The sequence below is a fragment of the Paramormyrops kingsleyae genome, chromosome 25 (genome assembly GCF_048594095.1).
Source record: "Paramormyrops kingsleyae isolate MSU_618 chromosome 25, PKINGS_0.4, whole genome shotgun sequence".
Classification (NCBI taxonomy): Eukaryota; Metazoa; Chordata; class Actinopteri; order Osteoglossiformes; family Mormyridae; genus Paramormyrops; species Paramormyrops kingsleyae.
The window spans coordinates 20,304,070-20,319,056 of record NC_132821.1 but is presented as its reverse complement, the minus strand read 5'-3'; the positions used below and the strand labels follow the sequence as shown (position 1 = coordinate 20,319,056).

At 42.1% G+C, this 14,987-nt stretch overlaps 1 protein-coding gene across 2 annotated transcripts; it reads right to left on the bottom strand.

The window, feature by feature from the left end:
- Positions 1–3,687: 3,687 nt before the first annotated feature.
- LOC111839122 (CD48 antigen-like) lies at positions 3,688–14,306 on the bottom strand. 2 transcript variants are annotated; one of them, XM_072707185.1, is made up of 7 exons: positions 13,311–14,290; positions 11,782–12,108; positions 11,540–11,575; positions 11,122–11,382; positions 10,433–10,549; positions 9,976–10,058; positions 3,688–4,048 (listed from the first exon to the last, which is right to left on the bottom strand). In XM_072707185.1, the coding sequence occupies exons 1-7, from the start codon at positions 13,372–13,374 to the stop codon at positions 3,947–3,949; spliced, it is 990 nt and encodes a 329-aa protein (XP_072563286.1). In that variant the 5' UTR covers positions 13,375–14,290; the 3' UTR covers positions 3,688–3,946. The 2 variants fall into 2 exon arrangements, with proteins under 2 accessions (XP_072563286.1, XP_072563287.1); XM_072707186.1 differs by lacking the exon at positions 11,782–12,108 and having other exon boundaries at positions 13,311–14,306.
- Positions 14,307–14,987: the final 681 nt, after the last annotated feature.

Here is a 14,987-nt window from a genome sequence, read left to right as displayed (position 1 = left end):
GGGATAGTTCTGGTAAGATAATTCTGGTGCTGCATTGTATTAATCAATGACCGTACATGCTGATGAATAGTTGTCCTAAACTGCATACCTTAGTGTTTGTATTGATGAAGGATTGACTCAAGACTTACAGTAAAAATATAGTATGTATTTTGTTCATCTACTACATCTAACAAAAAAGGAGAAGTTAAGTGGTGTGTTTACCCCAAAAAGGAAGCCTTTGGAAGAAACCTACCCTGCCTTAGTGCAACATAGCTTACTCAGTGCAGTGGAATTAGGGTGCATTACTGCCACCTTATGCACTAGAAGGTGGATCAAAAGGTTGATTTCTGATTGGTTCACCCCATAACCCCACCCCCACCCTCGCTTAACAAGTGAAAATTGGTTTTGCTGCAAGTTTATCGCAAAAACTGTAGCAAAATCTAGGTGCGCAGATTTGAACTTGGAGGGGCAGATATGAGAAGTTGTAATCACTGATTTGTGGTTGTATCTGCCATCATGGATGTATTGGCCACTGTATTTATGTAAATCAATCTACACATTTATTGATATTTTTGTCACGTGTGAACATTTTCTACAAGTGAAAATTTCAATATACAAGTTCAAATATTTGTTCTGCATAGTCTCACATTGGAGGGGTCATGGTGGTGCAGTGGTTAGCATTACTACATCCCAGTAAGAAGGTCCTGTGTTCGGTCTCCGGGCTGGGGGTAGGACCCTTCTGTGTGGAGTTCACATGCTCTCCCCATTTCTGCCAGGGGCTCCAGTTTCCTCCCTCAGTCCAAAAGTGTGTGTGGTAGGTTGATCAGCAGCTCTAAGTTGGTCCTGTGAGCGTGTGTGCCCTTTGGTTTGTTGGTGCCTGCCTGTGTCCAGTAGAGGGCACTATCACTGCACAGAAAGAGCAGGCAGTGGAGGGACATAGTGCTCTTTAATGACTTTATCACCTGATGGACTGACCCCCTCACACCTTTCACACAACCAAGTAAATGGTGGAACCCTTTTCTAGTGAGCAATCACTGCACAGGATGATGGGAAGGAGGCTGGTATTTGTGCTTACTTACAAATATAGCTCTCTGCGTTACAGTATTATTGAATTGTGCATTGTGTATGTGCTTTTTTAACCCCATTACATATAAGCCGCCAGTGATTTTAATGCTGAGAGAAGCAGCTACAGCTGTCTCACTGAAGCTGGTTTTGAATTGATTATAGAATCAAGTTGTCAGTCAGGAAGAGCCGAATATCCACATTATAACAGAGTCAAACAGTGAAATATATTAGCTTAATTCAATTTAAGGACATTTTCATGTGTATGCCTTTTAAAATTTTACATGTAACCTCTGTCATTAACAGGATTGAGGTTAAGTTATGTTTTATATAGTGACGTATAATTTAGCCGATGCTCCAAACTCCTGACCTGTGCATCTGCCTGTTCCCTACACTAGGGGGCAGTGTGTGACTAAGCTTCTGTGCCTGGTATCGGAAGGTCACCGGTTCCAGCCCTGTCCTCTGCAGAATAGTCGCAAGGCCCCTACCACCCACCTCCAGGGGCAATACACAGTGACTGACCCAGGTCTGTGACCCCCCTCCAAGCCTGCTCTCGCCTCTTTTTGTGTCTCTTGGAGAGCAAGATGGGGTCGGCGAAAACAGAATTCCTCCTCGGGGAACAATAAAGTAACAGTGTACCAGAGACAGACAGTGGGGTGGGGTGGGGTGTTATATGACGTTTTTACTGAAGGAAAAGGGGGATAACCTTCAAAGCAGACCTGTGTGATTCTAGTCCCATCTGGGGGGGTGGGGGGGGAGCAGGATACTCATTAATTAGTGATTATTTAGACAAAGAAGACATTTTTAATTCCGAAAGGGTATGTGGGTATAATGTATGAAATTGGCATGGATCCATGTGGGAAATCTGTTTGGCTGGTGCTATTGACAGAGACGGACAGACTGACTTATTACTAGCGTGAAAAGCAGACCTGTGCATGCACCATTGGTGCTGACTGGGGTCGTAGCTCCTCCTCTATCAGAGACTGTTTCTTGTAAATTTAGTGTGAAAAAGATGGGGGCTGTCTTATAGAATATATGATACTTGAAGTCAGTTTTGGTTTGTTGATCATGCCTAAAAATTGCCACCTCTGCCCCAATCATCCACATGATCTTTGGATGTTATAGCATTGTCCACAGAACTTTAAATGGCACGATTACCATTACCCACCATTTCAGGAGTGTCAAGTGACATGATCTTGTTCAGTACAGCACTGAATAAATGTGCAGTTGTGTGAAAATGAGCTGAAATTATGATGTGGAGAGAAGGCTCTCTGACGATTTGTGGTATCTGTAATGTAATGTAATGTAATGTCCCACAAGCTTTCAATATTTGTATAATAGCAGGTGTGGAGGAATGGTACTGGGGTAGGAAGAATTATGGGGTTAATGTTTTAGGCCTTAGGCAGGAAGATGCTGTTGCATTTGGGGATGTGGGAACAACACTTTTTCCTAGGTTTTGGGCCAGAGTATGTTGTTGTTCTGGTAAAATTCAGGAAAAGTATGCTGGAGAAAATATGCTGTGGAACACGCTGACCTGGTACCAGTCAAGGAACTGTCCTAACTGGGAAGAGGGGATGCATCTGTCGGGCTTGTGAGGGAAGGCTGTCATGGTAACAGTGAACAGCGCATGAGCAGCTGGGAGGACAGAACCCTGCTGTTATCCTGTTTGTGGAAATTTGAGCTAATAATATGAAGTACTTACCATCATTATAGGATATCACAGGTATACGTGTATAACCACTGTCAGTACAAACATGTAACGATAGAACAACAGGTGATTAATCAATCATGTGATCATTATATATGTACTTAGGAAGCAAGATTGGAGGTCAGAAGAGGAAATTCAAGGATGGACATGCTATATGGTGACCAATCGTGTGGAAGATCTCGTTGGGGGTGGGGGGGCTTTTGAAAATATATAACAGGGCACTTATCTTTTCGGGGGTGTGCAAGCACCCAGGTTATGTGGAGCACTGTGTCACACTAACTTGCATCATCTCACTAAAAAGAGGATTTTACCTTTTCAACCCTCAGTTTGGATTCAGTTTTAGTCCTGCCTGGGGCAAAGCCAAGAGGGTCGCCCAGAGTTTTTCTTTGTCTTCTGCAAAGGAAGCTAGATAATGTAAATAACCCCCTGGCCTGTGGTCATGGTAACCAGCTGGAAACCAGTATACACAACAGACTATAAATATCTAACAGACAGTAACTGAACATGCAGTTCTCCTTCTGCATGTTCCGCAGTGGTAATTTATTTTTCACTGTGTAAAATACTCTAAAAGAGAACGCAAAGTAGACCTGTGTGAGATCATGTGTCCTTCCTGTCAGCTATAAAGAATCTGGTGATTCTCCTTTGATTTCACCCACAGAACTGCTGCTGACTGGATGCACTAACCAAACACCACATTCAAAGTTGCTGAGTTCAGGCGTCTCAGCGAGTCTCATGCTTATTCCAGCAGTAAGTGAACTTCGTCATGTTGTCCGCCTGCTGTGTTCATTCACCTGCAGTCACATGGATTCCTGTTAGCATTAATGAGCTGAGGGACCTAATTATGCTCCTCTGAGTGTGTATGCTCACTCCATCGGGACTTGGTGTAGTGACTGAATTTTTTTCTGTAGGGACAGTGAACAGATCCATGAGTCACGGGATTAGAGGATGGGAGGGGAAGTTTATTGGTGCCCCTGTGATACGACAAGCTGGTGAGCAGAGCGACTGTCTAAGATAACAATGAGCAGGAGCGACAACGAAGCACAGTGACAACAATGATAACTGAAAGTATGAAAATAAAAACTAAATAAAAAAAAATCAACACTTTATAACACTGGCTGAAATACAAATAGTTAGTTACAGTTTACAGGTACATGTCCCCAGACCATCAGCAGATGGACCAAACAGCCTTTAAAGGCTCTAAGGAACCTTGTTGTGCTGTTCAGCTGCCCCATGCTGGTACGCAGATGTGCTGACAGCTGCGTACACGGTGCGGTATTCTGCCTCTGTGCTGGACTCCCCCTGCAGGAAGGAAACACACAGTAAGGACAGGCAGGAAGAGGGAGCCGCCCCTCAGGGTATCCTGGTTCAGATTCCTGATGTATGACATCAGAAGAGACTGAGGCTGTGTCTGAATTCCAGGGCTGCATCTGTCTAAGGCTGCATTCGAAGAGCTAATGCGTGATAGCAGCGTGACAAGGCCGTCCCATTTCAACAGATCCTTCAAATGCAGTCTAGTGTGTCCAGCTTTTCCTGATCCATGAAGGATCCACCCGATGGATGCGTCTCAGCCTAACACAGGGGTGGCGAACCTGTTCCATGGAGGGCCAGTGTGGGTGTGGGTTTTTGGGATGGCCTCTCAATCAGCCAATAACAGTGGGTCCCCAGGACTGGAGTTGAGAACCGCTGCTTTATTATTGGTTGATTCAGGATAAATTTATAGAAGTCGCCAATAAGCTTAGAAGCAGAATGTCCATGGCGGTATTCTCTGAAATACTCCCCGTGCCACGCGCAAGTCAGGCTAAGTTAGCTGAGATAAGGAGATTAAATGCGTGGCTAAAAGGATGGTGTAGGAAAGAGGGGTTTAGGTTTATGGGGCACTGGAGGACCTTCTGGAACAGGTGGAACCTGTTCAAGCCGGATGGGTTGCATCTGAACCGGAGGGGAACCAGTGTACTGGGAAGGCGTATTTGTAGAGTAGTTGAGGAATGTTTAAACTAGGGACTGGGGGGGCAGGGAGGTTAGTTAAGTATGTAAGTGGGGGGAAACGGAAAGCCCGAAAAAAATCATATTATAAGTGGGCACCGTAATAGGCCTACCCTTTGTTGTCTGTATTTAAACGCCAGGAGTATTAGGAATAAAATTCATGATTTAGAGGCTTTTATCTCATCGGACTCTTATGATATTATAGGAATAACTGAAACGTGGTTGAGAGAAAAGGATGGACAAGAATATAATATGGATGGTTACACATTGTTCCGTAAAGACCGTATAGGTAAGAAGGGAGATGGTGTTGCAGTATATGTAAAGCAAAACTTGCAGGCAAGGGAGCTTACTGATATAAGTAAAACTACGGAAGCTGTATGGGTAAAATTAGATGCTAAAAACTCTAATAGCCTAATTGTTGGTGTTTGTTACAGAGCACCTAATGTAGCTGCCGAGGAAAGCAGATTGTTATACAGTGATATTAGGATTTTGAGCAATAAAAATGATGTGGTAGTTATGGGTGATTTTAATCTACCGGGGATGCAGTGGGACATTGTCGATGGCTCTTCTGAAAATGAACTGGAGATGGTGGAATTAGTACAGGATTGTTTTTTCACTCAGTTAGTTAACACCCCTACCAGGGGAGATGCCATTCTTGATCTTGTTTTCTCTAATAACCAGGACAGGATTGGTAAATTAGACGTTTTAGAACCACTTGACAGTAGCGATCATAACATGGTTAAATTTGAGGTTAAGTTTAGTGCCCGAAGAGCAAAGTCTAAATTAAAAATATATAATGTTAGGAAGGCTAACTTCAAATGTATGAGATTAAAACTAGAAACTGTGAACTGGATGGAGTTAAAAAACAAATCTGTTGAGGAGGCATGGGAATTTTGTAAAAGCACATTATTGCAAGTGCAGGAGGACTTCATACCTGTTTCCAGCAAGAATAAATCTAGGAAATTGCAACCTAGGTGGTTTACTAGTGAAATAAAGTATAAAGTAAGGAGGAAAATGGTTTTGTTCCAGAAATGGAAAATAACTGATGATGACAGAATAAAGCAAGAGTATCTAAATCTACAGGCTGAGTTAAAAAATGACATTAGACGAGCTAAAAGGAATGTCGAAAGGAAGATCGCATTGGAGGCTAAGGATGACGTTAAAAGTTTCTTCCAGTATTTTAACTCTAAAAGAGCTCTAAAAGCTGAAATTACTAATCTGCAGGATAGTAAGGGTCTTATAATTGAAAACGACATTGATATAGTAAATGAGTTCAATGATAGTTTTGCACGGGTATTCACTGTTGAGGACACTAGTAACTTACCAGTTCATATTACTAATCCAGCATCGTCTATAACTAATATACACTCACCTAAAGGATTATTAGGAACACCATACTAATACGGTGTTTGACCCCCTTTCGCCTTCAGAACTGCCTTAATTCTACGTAGCATTGATTCAACAAGGTGCTGAAAGCATTCTTTAGAAATGTTGGCCCATATTGATAGGATAGCATCTTGCAGTTGATGGAGATTTCTGGGATGCACATCCAGGACACGAAGCTCCCGTTCCACCACATCCCAAAGATGCTCTATTGGGTTGAGATCTGGTGACTGTGGGGGCCATTGTAGTACAGTGAACTCATTGTCATGTTCAAGAAACCAATTTGAAATGATTCGAGCTTTGTGACATGGTGCATTATCTTGCTGGAAGTAGCCATCAGAGGATGGGTACATGGTGGTCATAAAGGGATGGACATGGTCAGAAACAATGCTCAGGTAGGCCGTGGCATTTAAACGATGCCCAATTGGCACTAAGGGGCCTAAAGTGTGCCAAGAAAACATCCCCCACACCATTACACCACCACCACCAGCCTGCACAGTGGTAACAAGGCATGATGGATCCATGTTCTCATTCTGTTTACGCCAGATTCTGACTCTACCATTTGAATGTCTCAACAGAAATCGAGACTCATCAGACCAGGCAACATTTTTCCAGTCTTCAACTGTCCAATTTTGGTGAGCTCGTGCAAATTGTAGCCTCTTTTTCCTATTTGTAGTGGAGATGAGTGGTACCCGGTGGGGTCTTCTGCTGTTGTAGCCCATCTGCCTCAAGGTTGTGCGTGTTGTGGCTTCACAAATGCTTTGCTGCATACCTCGGTTGTAACGAGTGGTTATTTCAGTCAAAGTTGTTCTATCTGCTTGAATCAGTCGGCCCATTCTCCTCTGACCTCTATCATCCACAAGGCATTTTCGCCCACAGGACTGCCGCATACTGGATGTTTTTCCCTTTGCACACCATTCTTTGTAAACCCTAGAAGTGAAAATCCCAGTAACTGAGCAGATTGTGAAATATTCAGACCGGCCCGTCTGGCACCAACAACCATGCCACGCTCAAAATTGCTTAAATCACCTTTCTTTCCCATTCTGACATTCAGTTTGGAATTCAAGAGATTGTCTTGACCAGGACCACACCCCTAAATGCATTGAAGCAACTGCCATGTGATTGGTTGATTAGATAATTGCAATAATGAGAAATTGAACAGGTTTTCCTAATAATCCTTTAGGTGAGTGTATATATAACTGAAGCTGATATTTTGCAAAGCCTAGCTAAGCTCAAAATAAATAAATCACAGGGCCCTGATGGCATCTTACCTACAGTGGTAAAAGGGATATTATTTGCCGACCCTTAACTTTACTGTTTCAAAAATCCTTATCTGAAGGTGTGGTACCTTCTGATTGGAAGCATGCCAACATAACGCCCATTTTCAAAAAAGGGGATAGAAGTAATTTGTCAAACTATAGGCCAATCAGTCTAACTTGTATAACTGTTAAAGTTATGGAGGCTATAATCAAAGAGAAAATGGTAGATTACCTGGACTCAAATAACATTTTGAGGGATAGCCAGCATGGTAGAGGTAGATCCTGTTTTTTGAGGAAGCTACTCAGGAAGTTGATGATAAGAAGGCCTATGATGTCATCTACTTAGATTTCCAAAAGGCTTTTGATGTTGTCCCCCACAAGAGGCTCTTACTTAAACTCAAAGCGACAGGTATTTTAGGAACTGTAGCGACCTTGATTGATAACTGGTTAACAGATAGGAAGCAGCGAGTAGTTATAAGAGGCACAATGTCACAGTGGCCCTGCGTTCATAGTGGAGTACCGCAGGGTTCAATTTTAGGACCACTATTGTTCCTAATTTACATAAATGATATAGACACCAATATATACAGTAAACTGGTGAAATTTGCAGATCACACCAAGGTCAGCTCAGCAGCTACAGCGAGATCTTGATTTAATTAGTGACTGGGCCGATACCTGGCAGATGAAATTTAACATAGACAAATGTAAGGTACTCCATGTAGGGAGCAGAAATATAAAGTACAGGTATTTTATGGGACCTACTGAAATAAAGGTAGCTGATTATGAGAAAGACCTTGGTGTGTATGTTGATGCTTCCATGTCTCATTCTCGCCAGTGTGGGGAAGCAATAAAAAAGGCCAATAGGATGTTGGGGTATATCTCCAGGTGTGTGGAGTTTAAGTCAAGGGAGGTAATGCTAAGATTATGCAATTCCTTGGTGAGACCTCACCTAGAATATTGTGTACAGGTTTGGTCACCATATCTTAAAAAGGACATAGCGGCCTTAGAAAAGGTGCAGCGTAGGGCCACAAGAATGATTCCTGGTCTTAGAGGAATGTCATACGAGGAAAGGTTAGTTGAGCTAAATCTGTTCAGCCTCAAGTAAAGGAGACTGAGGGGGGACATGATCCAGGTCTATAAGATTCTAACAGGTTTGGATGCTGTTCAACCGAAGTTACTTCAGCATTAGTTCAAATACAAGAACTCGTGGCAATAGGTGGAAATTAGCGGGAGAACATTTCAAACTGGATTTAACTCTCTGGGGTCGAGTATGTCGTCGAGACTTTTCGCGTCTATTTCAGTCTATATCTCGCTGAAATCTAAATGTAGAATCATGAAAAAAACGCTGGCTAAATCCGTAATCTGTCTTCTTTTCAAAATGTCCATTGTTGGAAGTATTAAAGTTTTTTTAATTAGGTTAAATCAGCAAAAAAGTAAACCATGTCATCTTACTTTGTTTTAGCTGCATTGGGGGCGTGTAGTACCGCTCTCACCCGAAGATCGCTATTCACATTCTAAATAGCGCGTATTCAAATCGCATTCACATGGTAATTTGACTAACAGCGCAACGGTGAAATGCAGATACATCCCCATCAGCGCCATAAAAGGGGGGTAGGGACGTGGCCAGGTGACAATGGCTCATTCATACACATGAAAGTTGCTACATATTCAATGAAAGGAGCCAGAAATAGTGACATGAGTTACCTTTTTCTTATTTATTTATCCAAATGAATGTTGCATCTACACCATTTAGTCATCTTCATGGAGCCAAGACTTTGGTGATCAGATATCTGGGATCAAAACACCCTGCCAGCATTGCTTACTATGTACTTTTACAATGTTTCTGCAAGTGTTCCAAACGGCATTTTGCAATGTCTATACTTTGATGTCAAATTACAAACTTAACAAAAATCTGACATATTTACAATATATATTAAAATAAAGATGAGTGTAATGGCAAAACAAATATATAAGAAATAATTTATTTGCCATGAATTAAGTTTATGATATTTGAAGAAATGTGTGATCATGCCCCAGTCAGTGAAAGTGTGTATCCTAGACCCCAGAGGGTAAAGGAAGCACTTCTTTACACAGCGTGTAGTCAGAGTATGGAATAGTCTTCCTGATAATGTAGTGCAAGCTGAATCTTTGGGTTCCTTTAAATCAGAGCTAGATAAGATTTTAACAACTATGAGCTATTAGTTAAGTTCTCCCCAAGCGAGCTTGATGGGCCGAATGGCCTCCTCTCGTTTGTATAGTTCTTATGTTCTTATTCCGTGGACCTTTGAAAGGCTATACAACCGCGTCCTTCAAAGTATGCAGCCCCAGAATTCAAACACAGCCAGAGTTTTGAAATGCAAGCTGAATGCGGCTTTCAGTTTTCACCGCCTCTGGGCCTGAGAAACTCAATCTGTTTTCTTCTGTAAGGTTTATAATTACTGCACCTCCCCCTTTGCCGAACAACCACTTCAAAAGAAGGTACAGATACACAGAGATGGAGAGCCTTTGAGGGCTGGGGAAGAGCAGCCATGTTTGTATTTCAAAGACGTGCATAAAAATAACGCACAGAGACGACAGGGTGACTCTGCGTGCAGCTCTTACCAAAAGCTGCGTGTTTGTCCTCCCAGTGTCAATGTCTGCGTACGTCACCTGATCACTGCCTGCATCCCTGGGGTTCTCACTTTCTGCAGACAGAATCAGGCAAAGTTACTTCTATGCACAGAACTCACTTCTAGGCAGCGGCATAGCTAGAGATTCTAGGCCCCCTGACAAAATGTCACACTGGGCCACCTCCCTTAGGTATAGAAGGGCCCCTGTACAGTTTTGGGCCCCCTGAATCTGCCAGGATATCCATGCCCCTACCGTGCCCCTGACACTAGGTTATCTAAGCAAGGGCAGAAATGTGACTCCTTAACATGCAAAGTGAGGACATTTGACTATGTGTAATTATATAAAAAAGCACATTAATAATACAGTATAAAGGCAATATGACAAAAAAAATGCATATCACTTATTGCTGTACCTGACAGAACTCATTGTTAAAGCTGAACATTCTTACCTTCGATTTTCCTGGATTTTTTGGATTTATATATAAGATAAATGAATCCAGTTAGGATCATAACTGTAGGGATCAACACTGCAGGTATAACGTAAATCCTTGGCGTCGGTGAAGGTCCTGAACAAACAAGGAGATTCACTCAGTTTGTAAGAATTTCAGCAAATCAGAGGAGGTTCCATAATGGACCTGCATTAGGTAACAGGAGAGCAAACCAACTGTTTGTCATTTATATCCAGTACAATCAATCTCTGCACCTGACAGACAGGTACAGACCACCTATTCTTTGTCTTGTCTTTATTTACCTTTGTGTTTTATGTACTTAGTGTAGCGCAGTGGCTTGGTGGTTTGCACCTTATCCACACCAAGCTCCGCATGTTTGCTTGCTCTCCCTCTGTCTGTAACCCTGTCACTGTGACCCAGTAGTGAATGGGTGCATATAGAAAAGGGACAGATGGCATTTGTACGTTTTTGAGCCACCAGCTGAATAAATAAATATGAATGCAGGAAAAGAGGAAGTGCTGCAATAAAAGAAGTCGGTGAAGACACGCTACATACTGCATTGTTACTTTGGTCTCTTATTGTTTGCATTCTGTGACGATGCATCTGCAGTAAGTTATTGGAGAGGAGAAGCTGTGTTAGTGTCCAGCAGCAGCAGCAGACCATGAGGGACCCTCTGCTCTGAGACCTACCCAGCTCAGGACACAGCTGTTTGATGTTCCCCTCTGCAGCCTCTTCGCTGACTGGGTTGGTGGCCACACAGCTGTAGACAGGACTGTCCTCCCTGACCTCCAGGGAGAGAGACAGGCTGGTGCTGAGGTCAGGGCTGCTGGTTTGGTTCAGTCTCTCGGTCTCTCTGTACCAGGATAGGGTGACGTCTCTCCCGTTCTCCACAGAGCACAGAACCCAGCACCTCCCACTGGCTGATAATCGGACTGATGAGCGACTGGATGCTGGAGATGTAAGGAGGAGAGAGAGACGTGTCACATGGGCAGTGTAGTGTCATGCTAAATGTAATAAATATGAAAGTAAAGGAGCCCTGTCATGTAATCAAATCTCTCAGACGGGAAGAGCAGATCTAGTGTAGATCAGTATCAGACAGACGGTTACCTTGTAAGGATGTTATGTGCGGCCTGTTCACTGGATCTGTGGGTAAACAGGAGAGCAGATTATCTACAGACTTGCTGAGAGAGCAGGCTTATGGCAATAAGAAGAATGGGTCAGAACCAAAACGAGACTAGAAGAAATAAAGATACAAAAGTCAATTGGAAGTTTAAGCTTCATAAGACTGGAATGGAAAAGTCATATAAAAATGTAATGAAGTATTAAACTGATAATTTCATATCACTTACTGTATATGTTTAAATCAAATTCTTTTTTCAGTATGTGGTCCTTTATGACGTGTAACTGGTAAATTCCAGCGTCACTGGTGTTGATGTTTGTGATGCTGAGAGATCCAGTTTGTGGGTCCAGCTGCAGCCGCTCTCTGAATCTCTCACTGATGTTGGTTTCAATCCTCCCATAACCTGATTTAGCTATTGTTGGGGGTGGACTAGAAGTTCCAAATGTCCACACTATTACAGAGTCATTCTGTAGTCCAGTAACACCAGTATGCAGAGTCACTTTGCTACCCAGTCTCTCTGTGATGGCCAATGTCTTCCCTTCCTGACCCAGAAGCCCTGAAATCACACAGCTTACACGTTACACTCGTATAATCTCACCTTTTCTGTTATACAGTAATAGTCACTCGGTAGATGCTGCTACAATGTGATCAGTTAAGCTTATTTTTCGATGCAGAGCTGATCAACAACGGCAATTCAAGTAAAAGTAATAAACGCAGTAGTTTAAAAACATTTTACTCTGCTGTCTTGCTTCCAATCGCTGGCTGTTTACCTTTCGTAACTTCTGTGATTGTACTACCCGCCTTAAGAGTCTTACTATGAAATGTGTTTAATTTTGCGTTGCCAGTGCACAGTTAGTGTAGCCCACATATATCTATGTCACACCCTAGTCGCCTCTGCATTTAGGGGGAGCGTGTTTGCTTCCATGGGGGTATACCCCCCCCCCCCCCAGAACTGCCACCTTTTCTGTCACCTCTTCACTTACAACATTTTCTTTTTGGTGACATTGTGCTAACCTAACAGCATCCTTCAGTCCTGTATATTAAAGAGATCCCATACAAACAGACTAAAGAGCAGCTTCTTTCCCAAAGCTGTAGTCTCCATCACACTGCCCGCCCCCCCCCCCTCCCCCCCCACCCCGTAACCTCAGTAAATATGTAAATGTGTAAAAAAAAAATGGCATTGTCAATGGAGACCACGGCCACTAATCACTGGTGCCACAAGATTTTCAATGGCCCAGTCTGGCAACCTCTATGAAAAATTCCTGGGGGCGCCACTGGCTGGAAATTGGTCATAAATGTTTGAATATTTAAATATATTTCAAACCACAGATATTTCAAATGCAAGATTTGAATAAAAAAAGAAAGGAACATATCTCTCATCATCTTCAGTAATGAATTCTTTAAAATGGTTTTTATTTCACATATATATATTTACGCCATTTCATCGGTCGGTTAACCGTTCAACTAAATATGAGATTTGGATGTAATTCGTTTTGGAAATTCTGAAGCACAGCAAACCCAGGAATACAACACAAAGGAATCGGTTATATGCGGAAACTCGTGCTCTTCGTGTTCAACAATAAAGTGCATTTTTGATCATTTTTCCAACGTTTGAAACAAATGTTGAATGCGGACTTAATATCGAAAGATTATACTTAAAATATTTTTGTAAAATAAGTGTTTTCACCTTAAACACGTTATCACTCCTTATCAAACTTTTCCAGACTGTTATGTAGGACGTATGTTACGAAAACTTACCTGGGATCATTAGGAGAGTAAGCAGACATCCCGCCTCAAACTTTCTGCCACATTTCAAAGGCATGATGCATTTTTACTGTAAGTGTTTACCAGTCGAAAACGCACAAAAAATCTCCTCCATCTTTGGCATTTTGTTTTCCCATATGAATGCATGTGCGCTGCTATTGTGTGACTGTTGGTCGTGCCCCACCCATGTTCAAAATGACATCCCATACGAGCCAACGATGCAGTCACTGGATTGTGAACAACAATGATGCTGTTTTAATAAACGGAAATGAAAAGGCCCATCGGAACTGCAATGTTTTGCGAATCAAATAAAAAAAAGAGCAAAGACACAACCGGTTACTGCCGCACCGTCACATAGTTTAATATAGACGTACTCCCACAAAAATGGTCCCTATCGTTCATACCCAACTCTAAGTCCTTTCCTTAAATGAGTGCATTGAAAATGCACTTAAAACCTAGCTAGTGGAAGGAGAAAGGTGAACTCCATGTTTTTTAAAAAGCAATTTATTCATTCCGTGATAGTTTCAGTTCCATGCCTTGTGATATTTGGTGCTTTACAGACGTACACAGCAATACACGAGCATTCATGGCGGGGGTTTTCGGGAGGAATAATCCGATTTCCCAAAAATAAACTACTAAATATATTTCCAAGCCATGCTTTTTTGCATTTGAAAAGAAATAGAAAAAGGACAGTTATTTAATCTACCGCCAATCGAACCCCCTCCACCCCCCGGGCTACAGGTTTGACCGGTCCGTTAATTTTTTCCATAACGTACGATGCCGGTCCGCAGTAGGAAGCTGTCATTTTCTTACCTTAACCGTCTTACGGGAAGATGGGTGTGTTCCGTGTGCATGTACAGACAGGCTGTATTTACATTCAAGAACTTAAGCAAAACAAGAAGATCAAGACAAGTATGAACTTGCTCCACGTTCGGATAGACCTTTATAAGCCCCATTATAATCATGGAACTGCGGCTCTCTTGTCTTTTAGACCTGGGGAACCCAAACAGCAATACACTACAAGCTATAGAGAAAAAGTAGCTAATTACGTCGAAGCTATTTCAATATTTAATAGTGTAATACTTCATATTTATGATATGGGATACTCTTAAAGCAATTTTAAAATGTGAAAATGATGTTAAAAGTTATGTGAAAATCTATATTTTCACTATGTAATTTCAAATCACAAGGTTGCAAAAAATCGTTGGTGTAACCCAAGAGTACTTAACAATTTATGTGTAAAAATTAGAAGGGTTACAATAATAAAAAAGACAGATAGAATTTGATAATCTGTCCAATAACCAAAGTACTCATGCATTTTAATGAGTGCCTAAAATGTTGTTTGCCTCTGTAAAGAGAAAAAAAAAATAATACAATTCATTATTGAAGTATTAATCAGAAGGACATTATAAAACAAAAACCATATTACGACCACGATCTGTTCTGACTGACCGGTCGTAAGTCGATTTGTGTTACGACCGGCAAGCAGACAGGAGGCAGACCCTGTAATGCTGGAGAGCAGGTGCTTTATTGAGCAACCGGGAGCAGACAAACCCAATTGGGTAATCCAAGGTCGTGGTTGGGATGGAAGCAGGAGGTCGTAAGCCGGGGAGGTCAGTCCTACGGACAGGCACGGGACGAGATGACGAACGGGAAGGAGGAATGATGGCG